The sequence below is a fragment of the Pleuronectes platessa genome, chromosome 21 (assembly GCF_947347685.1).
Source record: "Pleuronectes platessa chromosome 21, fPlePla1.1, whole genome shotgun sequence".
Taxonomy (NCBI): Eukaryota; Metazoa; Chordata; class Actinopteri; order Pleuronectiformes; family Pleuronectidae; genus Pleuronectes; species Pleuronectes platessa.
This window is the reverse complement of record NC_070646.1, coordinates 16620176-16640350: the sequence shown is the minus strand read 5'-3', so window position 1 is coordinate 16640350 and position 20175 is coordinate 16620176. Positions and strand designations below refer to the sequence as shown.

The 20175-nt window shown below is 41.1% G+C and overlaps 1 protein-coding gene across 1 annotated transcript in view; it reads right to left on the bottom strand.

The window, feature by feature from the left end:
- The window catches only part of LOC128427319 (dynein axonemal heavy chain 9-like), a 117959-nt gene extending 99205 nt beyond the window's left edge, over window positions 1–18754 (bottom strand). The window contains exons 1-16 of the mRNA XM_053414405.1: window positions 18368–18754; window positions 17258–17454; window positions 17013–17171; window positions 15655–15785; window positions 15287–15498; window positions 13606–13839; window positions 13323–13490; window positions 12783–12899; window positions 12541–12691; window positions 10887–11001; window positions 10591–10659; window positions 7108–7234; window positions 6512–6658; window positions 4942–5050; window positions 950–1191; window positions 635–770 (exon numbers count right to left, since the gene is read on the bottom strand). Of these exons, the coding sequence (XP_053270380.1) occupies window positions 635–770; window positions 950–1191; window positions 4942–5050; window positions 6512–6658; window positions 7108–7234; window positions 10591–10659; window positions 10887–11001; window positions 12541–12691; window positions 12783–12899; window positions 13323–13490; window positions 13606–13839; window positions 15287–15498; window positions 15655–15785; window positions 17013–17171; window positions 17258–17454; window positions 18368–18754 (2701 nt within the window). The remainder of the gene's footprint in view (window positions 1–634; window positions 771–949; window positions 1192–4941; window positions 5051–6511; window positions 6659–7107; window positions 7235–10590; window positions 10660–10886; window positions 11002–12540; window positions 12692–12782; window positions 12900–13322; window positions 13491–13605; window positions 13840–15286; window positions 15499–15654; window positions 15786–17012; window positions 17172–17257; window positions 17455–18367) is intronic.
- Between the last annotated feature and the right edge of the window lie 1421 nt (window positions 18755–20175).

Sequence of the window (20175 nt, the reverse complement as noted above, 5' to 3'; positions counted from 1 at the left end):
CAATAGGGTTGCATTTACCGTTATTTAATCATGAGTGCGTTTTGGATGTGACATACAATGAACCATGTCCCATTCCCTTTAAAAGGTGGTAGGAGTAGGAGGTAGTAAGGGAGAACTCTTCCCTGCAGAGGAAACATTTTTCACTTCACACACACGAGCAGATCATCTGTGTGTGTAACATCCAGAGTGGAGGTGTGTAGCAAATCTTTCTAAGAGAGACATTTGCATCATGCTTGCTGCTCTGCGCCACTGAACAAAAAATACACTAACACCCCCTAACATCTGGCTTTTGTCTGCAATGAGAATAGATACAATCGGCATTCAGTCCCAGGTCAAAGGACTCTGCAGTAGAAAGAGGTTTTTATCGGCTATTGGCGTCGATTGGCAGTGATGGAAACAAGGTCCCGGGGGAATGTGCTTGTTTGGCATGACCAATAGGTTAGAGATTATCAAACGTGATGCACCACAAAATAAAAGCAGTGAGACAAACCCTTCTGCCAATGAGAAGAGTCAATCACCTTATTTCTGCAGGTCTACCTACTTTGAATAACCTGCATATGCCCTCTAAATTTAGAGTAGAAGTTTTTCATTTTGTGATTTGATTGTTCTTTCTACTTCCTTGTTAATGTCCTACTTGTGTTATCCAGGAAAAACTTGAAACAGTTTTTGATACTGTTGAAGAATCCGTCAATGACCATGTCGTCGATGTACTTCACATAGGCCTTCCACTCCTCCGTAGACGACTCAGCTCTGAACAGCTCCAGATTGCTCTAAGACATGACGAAGAGACATACATGAGACAACATTACCATTTCTCCCATGTATGTACACTTTTAAAAAAAAATCTGAAATCACAGACTTATATTAACAGCATAGAATGACGGAATTAGAGCAAACTCACAGCCTATTTGGTATTTCACACAAACACAGAATAACATATTTTATCTACCTTCATCAGGATGTGCATCTTTTCTCCTGAGGACCGGATCAGACTGTAAAAGCTTTCCACCCTCTCAGCCCTGTCCTCCAGATTGAGCAGTGCATCTTTCTTGTCCTCCTTCCTGTTGAACATAGGGGTGGCCCAGGACCTCATGCAGCTTTGGATCTGATTAACATTGTCTTTGGTTCTCTGGAGACGGCTCTCCAGGTCACAGACGGAGGATTGCACTTTCTGGATATACTGCGAAATACCTAGAGAGGGAAATATGACGGAGTAGTGAGAATGAGAGTGAATGAGAGTGTGTGCTGCTCCCTCACTGTGAGGGAGCAGCACACACTCAACAAAATCAAGACTGTTTGCTGTCAGGGCTCTTGATGGTAGAACGAGCTCCCATTTGACATCAGGACAACGGAAGAACAAAATTAAATTAAATTAAATGTTTAGTTCTCTCAGATCGCACTTATATGTAGCACTTGCAGTAGCATTTTTGAAGCAATTTTACCAACTTGATTCTTGTTGTTCTGGGTTTTTACCCTCATGGTTTAATGCATTTATTGTAAGTCTCTATGGATAAAAGTGTCAGCTAAATTAATGTAATGTAACGGGAATAATCGGGATCACCTAAGAATTTGTTCATCTTGTATCTTGTTTCGTCTTTCAGACTACAACTTAACCTGTATAATTAAGATACGTTTGACAACCGAGGTCTCTCATTTCATCGCTTTTGGTTTCCTATAACAAATTGTGTCTTTTTCTGTAGTACTACTTTGAATAACATCCAAACAGCAGGGGTGGGGAACCTCTGGAATTTGATATAGCCCATTAGACAATTCGTAAATAGAAAACAGGCAACAGGAATGTTAAATAAACTTTTGACAGCAGGGAGGTTCCTTCTGGCTGGCACAAACATAGCTATTACTGTATGTGTCATCGCAGACAAGCATCAAAGCAACTGTCAAGAAAAACAGATGATGATGGAGAGGAACGATGTGCTTTCAAAGAGAAATGGAGATGGAATTATTTCTTGTTTGATATTACGTCGGTGTGCCTGCTTTGTGTCAGTTCACTCAGAGTCATGAAAAAAGAAAATTCCTTCTGTGACACGTAGAGAGACACTGAGACTGAGTAACCAGTTCTACCATTAATGTCAAAATTCAAAAGATCAGATATCACCTCATCACCAAATAGAAGGTATAAATTAGAAAGAAACTTTCGAAACAAGCTTTGAAAAAAGCCATTTTAATGTTGTATCACTACCATCTGACATCAGACGCCTCAACAAAGAGAAACACTTCCAGCTGGCATTAGGGTTAGTATGATATCGTGACTAAAGTAAGTAAGTAAAGAGATTTTATATCAATAACCGTGCACCCAACATTCTTTCGGGTGGAGAATTAGGACAAAACAAAACCTGAGAGAAGAAGAAAAAACCCTGGAGCAGAGGAGGAATCCTAGAGTAGATGTTTCAGAGATAGAACAACCACATTATATAATATCATGTGTTCAGTTAATTAGTATGGCCCGCAAAGGACGTTATAAAAATTGAAATGGCCCTTGAGAGAAAAAGGTTTCCCCTCCCTCGCCATAAAGAGAGGTCAGTGTGAGTGTGCTTCAGCAGCTTTCACAGCATTTAAACAGACTCGCTTTAGTCGATGCATAAATATTAAAGCGTTCAACCAAAATACAGTCTGCCAGCACACTCAGCATCGAGTGTGACAAGTGGGTGTATTCAACAAACACACCAATGGACATCTGCTTGACTGACTTTTTAAAACAGACTGGAAATGTAATTATCACAAACATGTCTTTCTTCTCTGCACCTATCGAAATGGTTGAGCTAGGTTACCGTCCAGGTTGCCTCAAACTACAACAACGTCTGACACATGGATACATCGATAATATGCATGTGAACATGATGTTATCAGGCCCAACACGGAATGAAGACTCCAGTTATTTCAAAATTTAGTGGCTGCATCCCTCAGATGCTGCACTTGAAGAACAGTGGCCCCAATGCGGAGTGAGTAATGGGTCCCATTCTAAGGCTCCTTCAAATGAGACGAAGAAATGTGGGTGGATACTTCTCAGCACAACCTATCTCAAGATTCATTGAGTGCCGGTGTTGAAGCTAACAAGCTAGCTATGCAATGCGATTAGGTAACGATGCACCGGTAAGAGTGAGGCAAGCTAGTGACACATACAGGAAATCCTCCATATACCAGACCGTCTCATTTAAGTTCAGCCTATCCACAAAATACACACCCACTTTGCAGCATGAAGGAGATAAGTGTGTGCAGCTACTGAACACTCTGCAGAGGGACTGTGACTTTGTCCCCACAGACAGCTGCATGCTTTCGCTTTTACCGTAAACTCTCTTCTTATTTCTGCTGAGTTCTTCTTCTGGGAATCCCAGGGGCTGAAGAAACTAACAACATGCCTGCCGGCGCAGTGTCAATCAGAGCATATCAATGATTGAACACCTCTCCTTTCCTTATTTTACATGTTTTAAAATGCAAAGCCTCGCTGTTCATGTCACATCTCTCAACATCCCGCTCTTCCCTCGAAATGACAAGGGTGGAGGGAAACCAGGGAGTTGGAGGAAGGAGGGACGTTTTGATCATTCAAATAAATACCTCCTTGAACAATGTGTATAGATGCTTGTCATTATATAGGCTACTAATAAAAATAAAATAATTTAATCAAAAACAAGCTCTTTGGCATCAACTCGACTCGCGGTGTTTGGAGAAAGAGCAATGATGACTCTAACGACAATAGCACCATCCCGACCATCAAGCATTGAGGTAGAAACATTATGCCTTGGGGGGTGTTTCTCTGCTAAGGGGACAGGACGACTTCACCACATCGAGAGGAGGATGGACGGGGCCATGAACCGTGAAATCTTGGGCGACAACCTTCTCCCCTCAGCCAGGACACTGAAAATGGGTCTCGGATGGGTCTTCCAGAAAGACAATGACTCAAAAGATACAGCAAAGGCAAAAAGGAGTGGCTCAAGAAGAAGCACATTAAGGTCATGGAGGGGCCTAGCAAGTCTTTGGACCTTGATCCCATAGAAATAAGTGGAGGGAGCTGAAGCTTTGAGTTGCCAAGCGACAGCTTTGAAACCTCAAGGATTTGGAGAGTATCTGCAAAGAGGAGTGGACCAAAATCCCTCCTGAGATGTGCGCTAACCTGGCCCTGCCAACAACGGGTTCTCCACCAAGTACTAAGTCAAGTTTTACTAGGGGATCAAATACTTATTTCACACAATCAAGTGCAAATCAATTTATAACGTTAATATGATGTGATTGTCTGGATACCTTTTTATATTCTGTCTCTAACTGTTACAATAAACCTACCATTACAATTATAGACAATTCATTTCTTTGTCAGTGGGCCAATTCACAAAATCGGCAAGGGATAAAATAATGATTTCAAAGTGAATAAGCATACAACCCAGAATGTTGACCTAACTACAGTTACGAAAGGTCATTGCATGAGACTTTAAAAAATATATCTCTTGCCCTACAGTCTTTTGTTACTACAAGACCCTGATACACATCCATCTGGTGTTGCAGAGGGGCTATCTGTGGTTGAAATCCAACTTTGGGCTACCAATCTAAACCAACACCATGTATCCTGTTACCTCACTCTCTCAGAACAACCTCACTGATCCACAGACGATTTGATGCAATAAAGATTTTTTTAAAGTTTAGCTTAAAAATGCATGGGGACGTATATTTTGGATTATACGGTGATACAGTGTTTCTGCTGCTGAGTAATTCAAATGTAATTTGTTAAAGCTGTGAGCACCCCTCATGAAATGTACTTACCTCAACTGTCCTGTGGTGCAGGCAAAAACTGTCAAGCCATAACTATCAGCATAGCTACAAGTGTGGAATAAATGTTTTCTGTAACGCGGGTTAAACCGACCATTTAACAGTCACGAACAATTACATGGGTAATTTCTGAGTTATGTGTCTGATAGTATGAGTAAATGTCCAGACCTTTGCTGTTCCAGTTCAGACTCTTCTCAGCCTTTTGGAGCTTAGCGTCGATGTCCCTGAGTTGGCCCATTATCAGAGGATGTTCCACCTCGAGCACAGAGTGCATCACCTGCAGTCAAACAGTGGGAGATAAAAAAAAAGGAAAAGAGGGATGTGATGTGATTCCGTGCTCCCATTAAGCGTTCACAGTAATATCATTTTAATAGAACCACCAGTGAAAGGCCACACAAGGGCCCAGAGCAGCAAGACGGGTGTTGTCCTCATTAAAGTCACTGTTTCTGGATCCAACCAGGTTGCTGGGACTTAATCTGACTTAAATCGTTTGCTACCCGAAGCAATGAAATGCTGTATTTCCAAAATTATGGCAGCTGTGACACATGTGGCTGAGTTGCCCATTTCCCATTACAACAACATAACACAATTGTGAAAACAGTATACTTATGTTCTAATGTCTAATGTCAGTAAGTGAATTCATACACACAATGTGCATCCTTAATTGTGGATCTTATTCCCCCGAAAAAACAATTCTTGTTTTAGCAGTCTACAGTCTGTATGTCTATGTGTTCCATTCAAGTGAACACCTCAAGGGAATATCTTCAAATTTAACAAATGTTCACCACTAAAACATGAACTAATTAAATTTGGATGGTCAATGTTGAAGGGGTATGCTGAATTCACAAATTATAAATATTAATCAGGAATCAAACTTGAAGAATAAATAAATTATGACAAATTTTCTGACATTAAAAAGTTGAACTTTGAAAGGATGAAATTTCACTTTTATAAATCTAAAGGGCAACATCACATTATAGTGATATCAATATTTTGTCCCAAAACACCTCTGGTCATTATTAAACTCCCTAATTCAGGAACAGGAGGAGATACGGTGAATGGACTGTATTTAAATAGCACTTTTCTCTTAGCAACCAGTCAACAGTAAAGTTATCATTCAACAATTTACACAGCACTACCCTATCTAGCACTTTGTCCACATGCATCTCATACACACGCTACTCAGGAGCAATTGTGGGTCAATGTCTTGCCCAAGGGCACAGGTCAGACTGGACGAGCCAAGAGATTAGTGGACGACCCGCTATACCTCCTGATCCACAGGATATTGTAAACTGGTTGTTGGAGGAATGGAACATTGACACTTTACAAGTTTTGTCTTTACTGGAGATATTAAACTAACTATTGAATGTCCCCAGTGTATCTTATCTTATTCCTATTTAAGCTTAACTTATCTTAGCTTAGTTTAGCTTATTTTCCTCACCAGTCTGTGTTAATGTTCATGTCTGGAGCTACTACTCTATAGTGCAAGCATATTGATGAGGATGACATGAGAGGATGTGACATCAACAGCAGGACTTATATATTTCAACGAACTAATGGATGTTCCCGTCTCTAAAGCACTGATGCTAGCATGGTTTAAAAAGCCTCAGACTGCTATCTAGAGGTTGACATGTGTCCCCTGCGGCCAACTGTGAATCCACCTCATGCTCTGATATCACACTTTATTTTCATCCGTGTGTACATTTCCTTGACGGCTTACAGCCTGATCGACACCAACCTTGTTGTATGCGCTAATGGTGAGCTCCAGGTTGGCAACATATTGCAGCAGCTGCCCCCTGGTGGTGTAGATCTGCATTGCAGTTTCAGGGATGGCCACAGTCTTGCTGGCCTCCAAGTACTTCACCTCCCGCAGCAGAGACACCAGCTGAAGAAGAGAAAGACGGAGGCAGTGAGAAACATAACAAGATCTATACATGTTGTACTGGATCCTCATGTTATCCTCGTCTTATTTACTGTACAGTTTTGTTGTTGGTGGGAAAAAGCGTCCCACTAAAGCTCAGATTAATGAGAGGTCAGTTAGAAACTCTTTAGGGCAGCATGGAAAATGAAATTACAGACTCAACTTCTTAATGTGATAAATGTGCAGGGGAAACACAACTTTATTTAAGGAGTTATGGAGCTGTGGGCAGGTTACTGACACTTAGTGGAAGATGTTTAATGAAAGAGATTAGTTTGATATATATGACAAAACCAAACTAATATATCACTCAGAGCGTGTGCACAGTTTCTCAGAGTAAAAGGTTTAAAAACAGTGGCACCTCTAGCAGCCTCCCTCAGATCAGTTTTTAGAGCAAAGTGAATTAATGTAAAAACCTGCGGGCTGAAGTTGACTGAGATCAGCTTAGTGGCCGGGTCTCTGCTGATTAACGGCAGGTTCAGGTTGAACTGGGAGCTCTCGCTCACGGTCTCTGTCCATGTCTCATACAGACTGGTGGAGTATCTGGAATGGAAAACACACAGAAAACAACACTTTATCTCAGTCAAACAGAAGTTATTATCACACAGAAATATACCCATTGTTTTGAAGCTTTCTGATAAGTGCAGGAATCTCTGTCCGTCTGACAGTGACTCTCAGGGCTCTGTGTGGAAAGATGAGCTTTAGTGAGGTTTTAAATAAACAGGTGAACAGCTCTTTATGCAGCGGCAGTGTGAGCAGCTCAAAGGTTTAATCTTTATGCCGCGGTCCATTATAGCTCGGAACTCGGAAGCTGCACCTGGAACACCATCTCAAGTCCCAATTTCGGAGGAACCTCACCACCCCTGACTTTGAAATCCAAGATGGCGGCTCCGTGTATCAACAGTTAGTAAAAGCTGTAGTTTTTAATGTTTATAAGCACTTAAATTTGTCGTACACATAGTGTTGTCCAATTACTGTCTGTGGTCATTTTACTACAGTATAAGTATGCCTGAAATGCCATTTAATGCCGTATTATGAAATGGTTTTGCTAACAATAGCTAGCTGGCTAATGTAAACAAACTCCGAGAGGACAGCCGCAAGACAGGCTTTCTCTTTCTTCGACTTCCGACCAAATGTGATAAAGCAACATGACCACAGGCCAAACAAACAGCCCATTCCAAACAGGCAGGCAAAACCTGCACTAGTTTCCATTAAAGGAACCTTTCTTTCATAAGGGCACAGGTATGAAAACAACATAGAAATCAACCAAAGCAAATAAGAGGCATGTGATTGAGACATTTCCCCCAAATCATCTGAGGTTGTAAACAGAATCAGACGCGTTATTTGCTTGTTCAAGGACAGAGGGAAAGGCAGCAGTTCAGGAAGGTTACATGGAGGTGTGCAGGGTTAAGATGAGGATAAACGTTGATTCATCTGCAAGAGGCCGGGAACAGACAGCATTTCAGGGCTCTGTACAGCTGTATCAATCTGTAAATAGTCGAGATTATGACGAGAACTTAAGTGTGCACTGTGTGCTCCTTATTGGATTTCTGCTGTGAGCTTCATTTCCTGATGGTGGCACCGCAGACGCAGAGGCAATCAAATGCCTCGGTCATGGCCATAAATCACACTGCATTTTGTCTGTGGGGGTAATGAGTGAGGATGCCCATTCTGTTCCTGACTGGAAAATGTATAATAATGGTGGCACTCACTCTCGACTGAGGCAATGATTATTACAACATAACAAGAGCTCTAATTTCTGATGGGAGTAAATTGAGGGCAAAGAACTGCTGTTGTTCATCATTCGAATACTGTGGGGGGGGGCATCGAGTAAAGGAGTCATATTAAGTGTGTTGAGCAGTAAGAGTGGGTATCTGTCTGGTTGTGTGTGTGTGTAATAATGTGCATCATTCACAAAAGACCTTTTCACACATGCACACACTTTTACATTACCATACTTGTAAGGACTCACATATCTCTTTTCTGAGCTTGGACTGAAATAGCTCTAACTTAACATTCATCCTCATCTTAGCTCTAACACAATATACTGGCTGCTGATATTTTAAATGAAAGTGATAATAACTTTCTTCAAATAGGGGACAAATCATTTGATCAAAAATATTCAGTATCATGTGAAAGACATAATTTTGATTCCAAGCATCTTCATTAGTGCTGATGTGGAGAGGTCTACTGAATGTAATGGACAGTATATTTATTTTCTAAAAGAAGAGCAAAAAATGTCCCCAACTGCATTTGTTGATTCTCCATGTCCTGGATTTCATTGCTTTGATCGGTTGCAGGTCAAGACAGTTTTTCTGCAACTGTTGATAACGCCCCTTGGAAATTTAAATTGAACTGAGATTGTTGGGTTATGATGCTGATTTCTTAAATACCTGAACTCCTTCATCCATGACTCTCACCTACCAAGGTCACAGAGAAAACGAGAGAGAGAAACACTCTGAAGATGTCAGCAAACAGGTCACAACTTGTGAAGTCAGACCTTTCAGAAAATTCTGAGTTCAGGAATAACCAACAAGAGGCGTTCAACAGGGCTCCATTTGGAAACAGTATATATTTCTATACCGGCTCATTTACACATATTATCTGCCTGATCTGTTTGCTGTGTTTTCTCTCTCTCTTTGTTTGACCTGCATCTCAGCCAAGCAGACTGGAGGCCATGCAGCAGATGGGATTCTATGGAGATTCTGTGAAAGGTTTGAATGCTCAGTCCATTCTGTCTCTTACTCATCCTGGCATTCCACACATAACTGATTAGTCCTTTAAGTTACAGCATTGATTTCTTTATGTGATTAGTTAACTTCTTTTTTTTTTTTTATTCCATAAGGTGTCCTCCCTCATTTGTCAATCATGTTTTGTGCTATCCTAGAAATATCCTGAAATACACAGACCTTTTTATTTTGATTATATTTCTTTACGCTTTGACTCCCCTCAACAGCCAGAATCTATATTTACTGCAGGTTGTACGTTTAGAGAATTCAGCTGTCAGCTTTTCACCCGAGGCGAAACCCCATCACTTTTGTTTTAGCCTCTTTACACTGGCTCCCAGTAAGTATTGGTATTGATGTTAAGATCCTATATATAAGAATATAATATTCTTATGTATTTAGGGCTTTGTTAGGTCTGCCTTGGACCAGCTTCTAGTTCTACTGCTATAGGCCTAGATTGTCAGGCAACACATGGACAAATGGAGCTTCTCTTTCCTCCTCTCTCTCCTCCTCTCATTCTTCATCAAATCAATGTCTCATTGATTCATGTTACTGACTATATAGCTTTAACCAGCTGCCATGTGTAGAGTGCTTTATACCGCCATGCTGTGAAGACATTACTACACAAGTGGAAAAACAAACATGCCCTCTCTCTCTCTCTCTTTGCCTCTAACATAATTCTGTTTGATTCCATACAAACAGAATTTTCTGACCTATGGGATGCTTTATCTTTCAGTTTTTGATGTTGGATATGGTCTAAAAGGCAATTCCTCACTTGGCATCAGTGAGTAGTGAAGGAACATATGGGATTATGGGAGTCCTGTGAAATAATCTGTGGAGCAGCGCCACAGTAATGAGAACATAAATCATGCTCGAAGCTGCGTGTCTACATGCTATTCCACAGGGGCTGCTTTCATAAATGTTACAGGCTCAACTATCAAAATCACAAACATGCAGGTTCAAAACTGAGTCTCTGTGAAGTCCTAGCCACAGAGGGAGCTAATATCTGATTAATGTGATGTGCTTTCAAGGTTATTACAGTCCTGAAAGATGCAACTCATTCTGTCACTGTCTATTCTGTTTAACCTCCCTTTCTGATCTTGTGTTCAGTGATACATACATCCAAGCCTGATGACAAGTGTTGTATTACAGGAAAATAACATCCACACTTACTTGTCCAACAGTTGCATCATCTCCTCATACTTGTCGATGACCTTGGCTCCTTCCTCAGACTCCAGACACCTGCAGAGAAGATGAAATCTGACAACCCATGCAACAATTGTAGCCAATACCTTCAGGGGCCAGTTTTCCACATCATCATTTTTATGATGCCTCAAAAAAACACTGTTGCAAAATGTTATGAAGAGGAGCAGCTAAAGCATCAAATTCACAGTTTTACCGCTGGAAATGAACAACCACAAACCAATTCCGTTTTTAATCTGTGTTGTTGGCGATGGGAGGAAACTCACGGGCAGGAGAGTTGTCTGAATTTGGAGAACTGGGTCTGGATGCGCTTCTGTAGACTCTGAGCCCATCTCAGCCCACCAGCTACTGGAGGCATATTCTTACTCACGACAGGCGAACCTGAGGAAGTCAAGGGTGTTATAAACGTTAATGGTGACTGAGATAAGAACCACACAATGTTGTCAGAGTACACACAATGCACAAAATAAGGTTGCCCCCGAGAAGAATGAACCCAATAAACCTTCGATATGGTGATGATATGATCTTAAATCTCTCTTGATGGATCTCTCTCTCTTTCTCAATAACTGTTTCAAATTGAGACATTTCCAAGTTTAATCCCTGCATTAACCTGTGAGTCCTTGCAAACTGTCCATGAGGCTCCTTAAGCCATTTTCATGTTCTGCGGAGGATCTCCCGAAAATGAGGGAAAGAGAAAGTCCGCAGAAACTCCAGAATAGCTCATTTGTGTTCACACAGAGTTTTGTGCATGTTTGAAAGCAGCTTGATACATCTCACTCTTAGATCCCATGTTTTACCAGGTTTGGGGGCGGTTTGGGCCTTAATTGGGTAAGTGAGAGACAATTGGAAATGAGAGGAGAGTGTGAGAAAGAGAGATGGGGGGAACAACATGCAAAGGTCCTCTATAGCTGGACCTGCACTGGCTCTGCTTTATAAAACTATATTTATCTATAGTGCCATCTAGCCACCAAGATTGTTTTCATTTTATTTCCCTAAGATCTCAGATATGGTGAATGTTTCCAACATTTGTGCTGGCACCCCAATACAATGCAAGTGAAAAGCAATTTAGTTTGTTGCTGAAAATATATGACATTTTATGAATTGAAATTTTAACAGCTACAAACCTCTCTGTCAAGTCACTTGCTTTTGGCTTTGTCTTGAATTAGTTTGCTTTCCTCATTTGCATATTCACTTCTCTCTGTTAGTGGTAATTTACTAAGCAGTTGTATCAGGTTTAGGCACTAAGCGATCATCATTTTTCCTCATCACAGCTATAGACTAATATGTGGTCTCTTTTAAGGGGGATACTGATATATATAGCATACTGTAGCAAAATTAAATTTATTTTTATATATATATATATATATATATATTTAAATATCATGTACCACACTTAGCTATATAATATCAGTATATTTATGCATACGTGTGTTCATTTCAATATCTTTTTATACATAATTCACAAATACAGTTTACAGGTTTGTACAATCAATCTGTGCATTCAAGTACGTTTGTACTTATATTCTGTCTGTAGTGAAAAGTGTGTATTATTGTTATTCTCTATAAAGTTATTTACTTTTATTATAGATGTATTCTCTTATCGTATCTCCTCTATTCTTATTTTGTCTTACCTTCCACACCCGTCAGTTTAAAGGTTAATGTCTAATCTTCACCTTTTTTGTTTTGAGTTGGAGGCTGAAATCTCGGAGTGACAAACATGTTCAACCAACCCTTGAAGAGATAGATACCCCAGATTGAACAGATAACCCCTGTCATCACAAATTATAAAGTTTTTAATTTCCATATTTGCCTAACCCGAGCTACATGGTTTAACCTCCCGATCACTCTCTATTATGGGGGCCATAATTTGGTTGAAGCTTTGCTCACTGTAAAAATACAGGAAATTGTTCTGAATCTCACCAAGCTCCTCTGCAAGCTGGATGTGTTTGTCATAGACAAGTTTACAGCAGTTCAGCTCCTTCTCAAACACAGTGACAAGGAGAGGGTATCGGCTCACAGCATCGGCTGCCACTAGGGGGCGTTCCAGCAAGCTACCAAACATATCCACCACCTGCAGACAACAGATTAGCAAAAGGGCTTTAGTACTCGTTCGTAAATGTGTTTGTGCATTTGTGAGAAAGAGACAGATTCAGTTCCAAGACCTTGATGGTGGGCTCCAGTCCGGAGGCATCATCGAAAGCCAGACAGAAGATGGTTCCTAGTCGTCGCTCTATGTCATCCACCCTCAGATCGAACTTCTTCACATCTTCTTCAAACTCCTGCAGGGAACAAAAAGCACAGATACAGCAGCAGCCAAAAGAGCACACAGCTTAGACTGTGACAGGCCGGCATATTCCTTTTCACATCTCACTGACTCAAAGCCATCCAGAGTGGAACACTGACTGGGTCTTACACGAAAAATAAATTACTTTTCTTGCCATTGCTCAGAAACATCTTGGTTCCTCAACTAAAGAGTATTGGATAAAAAACACTATTTTGGTAGAAAACCAATTTGATCCACAAACACAGGACTGACCAGGTTGTACTGGTGTTTGCCTACTTGAATAAAAGAAGCATAAACTGAGAAGTATTCAGGGGTAAAAATTACAGAGTGAGTAGCCTGTGTCTAGTATTTCATAAACCCTTGCATCTCACTTTAATAGCTAAACCCCTGTGCACCCACTGATCCTGACACTCCCTACCGTATTGTTCAGGTCCAAGCAGTCATAGGGCTTCTCTGTGATGAATTTGAAAGTATCTACAAACTCTTGGTTGAGCAGCTTGACCTGCCGGCTGAGTGCGCTGCCTCTGACAGCTCCAATCACCAATTTCTCCAACTTTAACATGTCTAAAGCTGTTAACAGGATGTCCTATAGGGAGACAGTGGGAGGAAATTGAGGGCGATTGAGCTCAACTACAGTATCACTGAAGTGACTGCATCTCAATTATCATGCCAAAAGTGCTGACCTTTGATTAAATACTCACCTTAATGACGAGGATTCTGTTGATAAAGCAGTCAAATCTTGAGAAGACCAAAACCGGTGAAAAGTCCCAAGGCTTAACCAGGTTCCCGGCCCTCTGGTACTCGGCCAGATTGACCCTGCGGTCCTCGTAAGTGGTCCTGAAGAGCTGCAGGATCTCCAGGCACGTCTGCACCTTCAGGAGACTCTCAGAAACCTCTCCTTTCAGAATCTCATCTGGAACTAGAAACATCTGGGCCTGGTGTTGGAGAGGAGTAGCAGCTACAGTAAGTTTGGATTCCAACTCAAAGAGCCCCATCTCAATTATACGCGATGGAATGGATTCTATTATGCCCAAAGTTACCTCCTCATTATGTGCCAAACAAGGACTTATACAATGTAAGCTCTTATATCATATTCATTGCACAAACGCTAGCTTAGCAAAGATATTTTAGGGTACAAGTGATGGATGGAATTAGTGTGGATTGTTGTGATTTTCTCTGAAAGGCTCGTTTAAGAAACTTTAAAAAACATTGTTACCCTCTGCAATATATAAAAACTATGTTAAAGCCCTAACACCTGGTAACTAAAACAGCATCTAAGTTTATCCAGCTCCTGGCAAGACAGGAAAAATAACCCTTTATTTTATTGTTAATATTATTTTTACACTAGTGCAGTTCACGTTCTAAACATATCTGTGTGGACTTGGATGTTGGCGTGGCCTCCGGTTATGCTGCAGAGCCTAATTCTTATTACTTCTACTCCTCAAGCACACCAACAATATACTTTCACGTTTTTATTGTTTGCGTGCTGTACGTGGTTTGTGAAGTCTATGGTGCAGAGTGAAGTTCGAAAACGTTGTGTTAATCCTACTTGGTTTATGTCCCGCCCCCATTGCCTCCTTCAGAGTGCTGGATGCATGTTTATTCAATTTGTATTCATATGGAATTCATCACAAGGGTTTAAGTAGGTAGATAACATTGATAGCCTATGTCACACCAGCTGACACACGGACATCATGGGTAGGGTATGTTTTCCAAGAAGGACTGAAGTAAATTGAGACTGCACTATGTAAACCGCTGTGACACATCACTGTCCCAGGATACACAGTTCAAAAAGAGAGAGAGAGGAACTTTGGACGGGCTGGTGAAAACTTTTGTCAAATACCACGCTAGAGGGTTAATCTAACACTGCTGGCTTGTTAGACTTTCCTGGGAAAACGTTTCTGATGCACTGTGCATTTTCAGCAGCAAATTACTTTTCTGTCCAATAAACTGAACACAGAGGAACTGAGCTGGACAGAAAAAAGCTTTTCTAACCCACAGGAAATCCAACCAAACAGGAAAAAAACAGCACTCACCTACTTTGTACTGAAAGGTGACCTCTTACGATTACAGGTCAGAAAGACGACGGTGATAACTATTAGCAACAAAGATTGTTATTTGAGCCTGACTATTATATTGGTTGGCCTTTCTAAGACATATCACTGCTGGCGTTTATCTTTATCATTGTACAGAATAAACAATGGAGGAAAATCTGCATTTATTATTATTATTATAAAATATCAAGCTTCATATTCATTGGCTGATAAATCGATGCTGGTAATCTTTTACTCCCTAATTACTATTACTGCCAAATAGCGTTATAGTACCAGCTCAAATCTTTACAACAAAAATAAAACAAAGAAAAGTATAACTGCTGCTGACCTGCTGTATGAGGAGGTTGCAGGTCTCCTGCAACAGAAGGATGAGGCGTTGTGGTGTGTTGTAGTGTCTGGAGTTGGCCCACACCAGGCATACTGTGTGCATCAAAGGGCCAATCTGACGTCTGACTTCAGGAAACTCCATGCTCTCCATGTCCTCAAACAGGCCCTTAAGTGGCATCAAGTAGATGCTGATGTCCTTCGCTTCTTCCAAGGCTGGCAAGTGAAAATGTGATCAAAGTCAGTTCAACCACAACGTGTTAAAAAGAAGATAAATCATCTCAAATCATGCCTCAACCAGATAAACGCCACACCTCAGAGACCCAAGACTAATTACATGTTTATCTCAGGTAAGATGTACAGATTCATTACCTGCAGAAACGTTCAGTTGCATGTTTGTAAAAGCAGGGAAATAGCTGCTCTTCGCAGCCTCCAACAGCTTCCCCATCTTATTCACTTTAGAGGCTGCCAACTGGGAATGGATACCATCCAAATCTGCATATCTTCAAGTGGGAAAAAGAAAGATGGAGGACAAAAAGGTTCCTGTCACATTTTTTGAAAAACACTGGATTGTTGCACCACTTCTTCTTAAATCTCTTTAAAACTTGTGTATATGTTCTGCTCTGATAAAAATTTGGTAATTTGAAGGATCAGTGTGCTCCAGGAGGATTTGCATGTAAATGTCCTCTTAATAGCAAACTTTTATTTTATCACCAGGTAAAGTTTGAATGTAAAAAAACAGATGAGGGTTGCTGCACACAGGAGGTTTTGTAACTCTTGACCATTTTATAAATGTGAAGGAGATGAGAGACATAATGACAGATTTAAACGATTTTAATGTCATAATCTTCAGAACACACACATTGGGGGATGTGGCGAGAAGGTCAGACCACACACTTGCAGTTTGTATCAAACGATTTCACATTGGCAATCCCAGAGATTTGAAATCTAACAGAAATTTGCGATATTTTCTTCTTCGTCTCTCAGTTTTTTTTTTTGTCGTTTGGCAAACAACTTTTAGGTGCATTACCTTCACTGTCTGAGCTAGGGTGTGGAATATTTACGTGATTAAACGTGAGAGACAAACAAACATGGAGGAGGACCAATGTTGTGTGCTCTGTTTGTCTACAACTATGGAGGAGGCATATATATTTTGCATGTTTTTGGTCACAACTGTACAAGTACCTAACATCTGGTTGGTGACACTTCCCGGTCAATGCACTTTCTCTTTTGCTCTCTCTCGCTATTGTGGGTTTCTGTCGTGCTATGTTTGATATTTATGTGATAAGTTTCCGACTCAATCGGTAACAATACAAATATTTTGTAAACCCCCACACTTCAGGGTTAGTTGGGCAGATAATTAGCACAGAGTGACCTCCAGTCGGGAACGCCCCCATGATTGTTGGAAGGGGAAAATTAGGTCTAAGATCAGTCCCTAAAATCCTCTGAAGTGCAGCAGCCTTAACAGAACAAACATGTTTTTCAAGATGTAATTCTGCCACGTTAGTATAAAAAAGAAGAGTGCACCAAATTGCTTTTGTCCCTTGACAGCGCAAGTGTGCTCTGAAAATCAAACAATTAGTAGCATCAGCAAAAAAATTGAAAAAACAAACCAACTTTGAGCTCCTACAGGGACATTGTGTTATATACACACAATCTCATCCCTGGAACAAGTGGAGCTGAGGAGCTGCCAGTGGATACTTTGTGTCTGTAATAACTGAGGTGCTGACCTGTTCTTCCAGAAGAGCAGCTCTGTGTCAGGTGTGGGGTTTTTGCCTTCCAGCAGATCCCCAGAGGAGTCTATCTTCAGGACAGCAGAGATCTGACGGCTCCACTCGATCACTGCTGACTCCAAGGAGTGGATGATGCACCTTTCCACCATTCCCCCCCTGTGTGGGTTCATAAACCATTAGAATGTGCAAGTAGGATAATTAATGCATTGACACAAACCTTTATGTCCCAGCTGTTTGTTTACCTTTTGCCAATCTCCAGGGCGGCTTGCTCCACTCTCTCGAAGTCCATGGGAAGGGGCAGCAGAGTATGGCCTTGGACTTGGCCTGACACTACAAACAAACTTTTCTTGAGGAAGTGGACGTTGCGCGCGACATCATCACACACTCCCGGTGGCCATTCAGTGTGGTTGCTACTGTTTGACACCAGCATGTCCAGCAGCTGTGAATATGTAAGGAAATAAGAGTTTTTAATGCAGACAAATATTAGCTTTGGAGTAAACTTTCAATGTATCAAGTGGTGGAGGAAACATCCAGAACCTTTACAAAGTCTGTGGGAGTAGGTGTGTGCTTAATTAATGAGTGTTAGACTAAGATACCTGCTTTCTTGAAGTCCCCTATCTTGTTTTAATAAAAAAAATTGTAATCTTCATTATTTAAGTAAATGTTTTCATGGCATGAGCTTTGTTATTTAGAACTGTAGTCCACCTAATACCCACAATCCACAGTGACTGGATCAAGACAATACATAATATATTAAGATTCTTTAATTATTTTATTGAGTTAATATTAGCCTAATCAAGCTTAAATCTAAAAAATTAAATACATAATGCACAAATATAACTAATTAAAAGATGAATAAAATAAAATGTATCTGCAAAGTTAATGCATGAAGTGAAAGCTCAATGTGAAATATAGTCCATTTCAGCAAGCGTCCAGAATTCAGTATCTTATCAAATCTGAAATAAGTACAACAAATTAAATATAATTTATGATACACATTCTAAGTGTTGAATACAAAGAATGATGTATTTCAAACTATTTTTCTAACACGAATCTTAAGGTTACTGGCATAACCCCTGTTCTCTGAGTAGCATCAATGACATGCCTCAATATGGGATATGCCCCTTGCGTATCCCATAGTTACTTTCCAGAAACTAATGCAAGAAATGGAGTCCCCATCCTTCTCTTTGTATCAGTAAGCAGGGGTTGACATACTAAAGTCTTTACTGACTGTAGTACTTATACCTGTCACTTGATCAAATGTACTTGGATAACTGATTTGGAGTGATGTACAAACTTCACTGTCAGTTCATGAAGCCAGTACCCAACCGCCCAGAGAACACATTGCTCACCTTATCTATGGCAGATAAGAGATCTAGCGGCCTAGAGGGCATGTGTCCCCAGGTCAACTTCTCGCTCATGGTCTCCACAGTGAGCGCTGTCTTTTCCCGCTTCATGAAGTACACAGCCTTGGTTCCTGGTGACGAGGAGGAGAGACATTTGGCGGCCTGGAGCATCCCACCGGCGGTTAAAGACACCAACAGGCTCCGTTGCTCGGCTCTGTCCAGGAAGTCCTGCAGCACCTGGTGGTTCTCCTCGCTGGAGACACATTTCTGCCACTTGTCTTTTTTGACTTTGAGGAATTTCAGCACCAAGTCGGCGATGAAGACCATCCTCCGGTCCTCGACAGGTAACGCCTCTGTTTTGGCTCCTTTTTCCCCTGCCTTCTCCGTTGCCATGGTAACCCAACAGCAGTGTAGACAAGGTCGTGATCAGAAAACGCAAACTCAAATTTTGTGTGTCTTCTGTAAGGGCAAAATGAAATTGTGGTTCTCTTCGGTAAAGGCAAACCAAAATCGTGGCAGCGGTAGCTTGTGGAGGAATTTACGGTCTCAACAGAAACGGCAGCAGAAGTGTAAATGCACTTGCCTTTGTTGTCACAATGTTAAAAGGCAAATGCCTTTACACATCAATGGCAACGGCCTTTGTTGCCACACTGTAACTAAAGCTGCTTGTGATTGATACAAACAGCTTTATCTGTATAAAAAAAATATATATATAAACTGGTTTATTAAAGTTTATTAGATAGTTTGTTAGCTCTCGCACTGCATAAAAAGAAGAGTTTGTTTCAGTACGTGTCGCAGGAAATTTTGGGAGAAGTTTGGGTTAACGGCTGTTCACAGGAATCTGCAGGCAGCACAGAAAACTGTCAGGAATTGACGCGGGGCACCAGTTTCTTGCAGTTTTACAGGCCTGGGAATGTTAGGAGGTGACCCCCCTGCTCCTAAGCCTAGGGGAGGCTTTCACTTGCAAATGACAATGCTCTGAGCTTTACAGATGCAAATCAGGATAGTGTCCCTCAGTGCAGATAACACCTTTTTCTATAAGGGACCAACTAAACTATCTTGTGTAAATACACCAGGCTTGAAATAAATATAAAACCTGACATTTTTAATTGTTTCCCTTAAGTAAGTAAGTGTGCTATAATGAATGACATTGTATACCATGAGCAAAGGTCAATGCTATGAAAATGTTTTGAAACAGTGCACTTTAATTCAACATTTTATTATAATCCAAAACAATGAGGCTCAGTAAGTCTGTTTCCCTGGATAGGAGCGAAAACTCACCTCTTCAATCTTAATTGCCCATGAACACTATCCTAAATCTCAACCACCGTGAGCCCGCCAGCCAATAGACATAGAATTAGTAGACGCTGATCCCCGGCTCCTCACACACAGTGAACGATGACAACAGAAAAGGATGTTGATGACGCGACAGTTTTGCTGAAATAAAGTGACACCCAGCGGGTCATAATGCTTATGTTATCGTGTCTTAATGCAGCGGTTCCCCGGTATTGTTTCCAAACTGCGTTGCTAATTCAACAGCTGCAACAGCTTGAAGCTACACGGAGGCAGCTAGCTTCCCCCAGCTTCCACACACAGTCAACACGGACACCCGATACTAGCTACTACCAAGTGTTTGCTTCTAACCTGACGGTGTTTGAGAAACAGTGTCATGAGAGCCATGGGATTAAGTCAGCGGGTTTTTGCGCTGTTCCCACCGCAGTTAGCATGGTGGCTAGCCCGCTATCCCCGTTATCAAAGTTCGTTATAACCGTATGTGATCGTACACACATGCCGTAAGTGCTCTAACCAGCCAC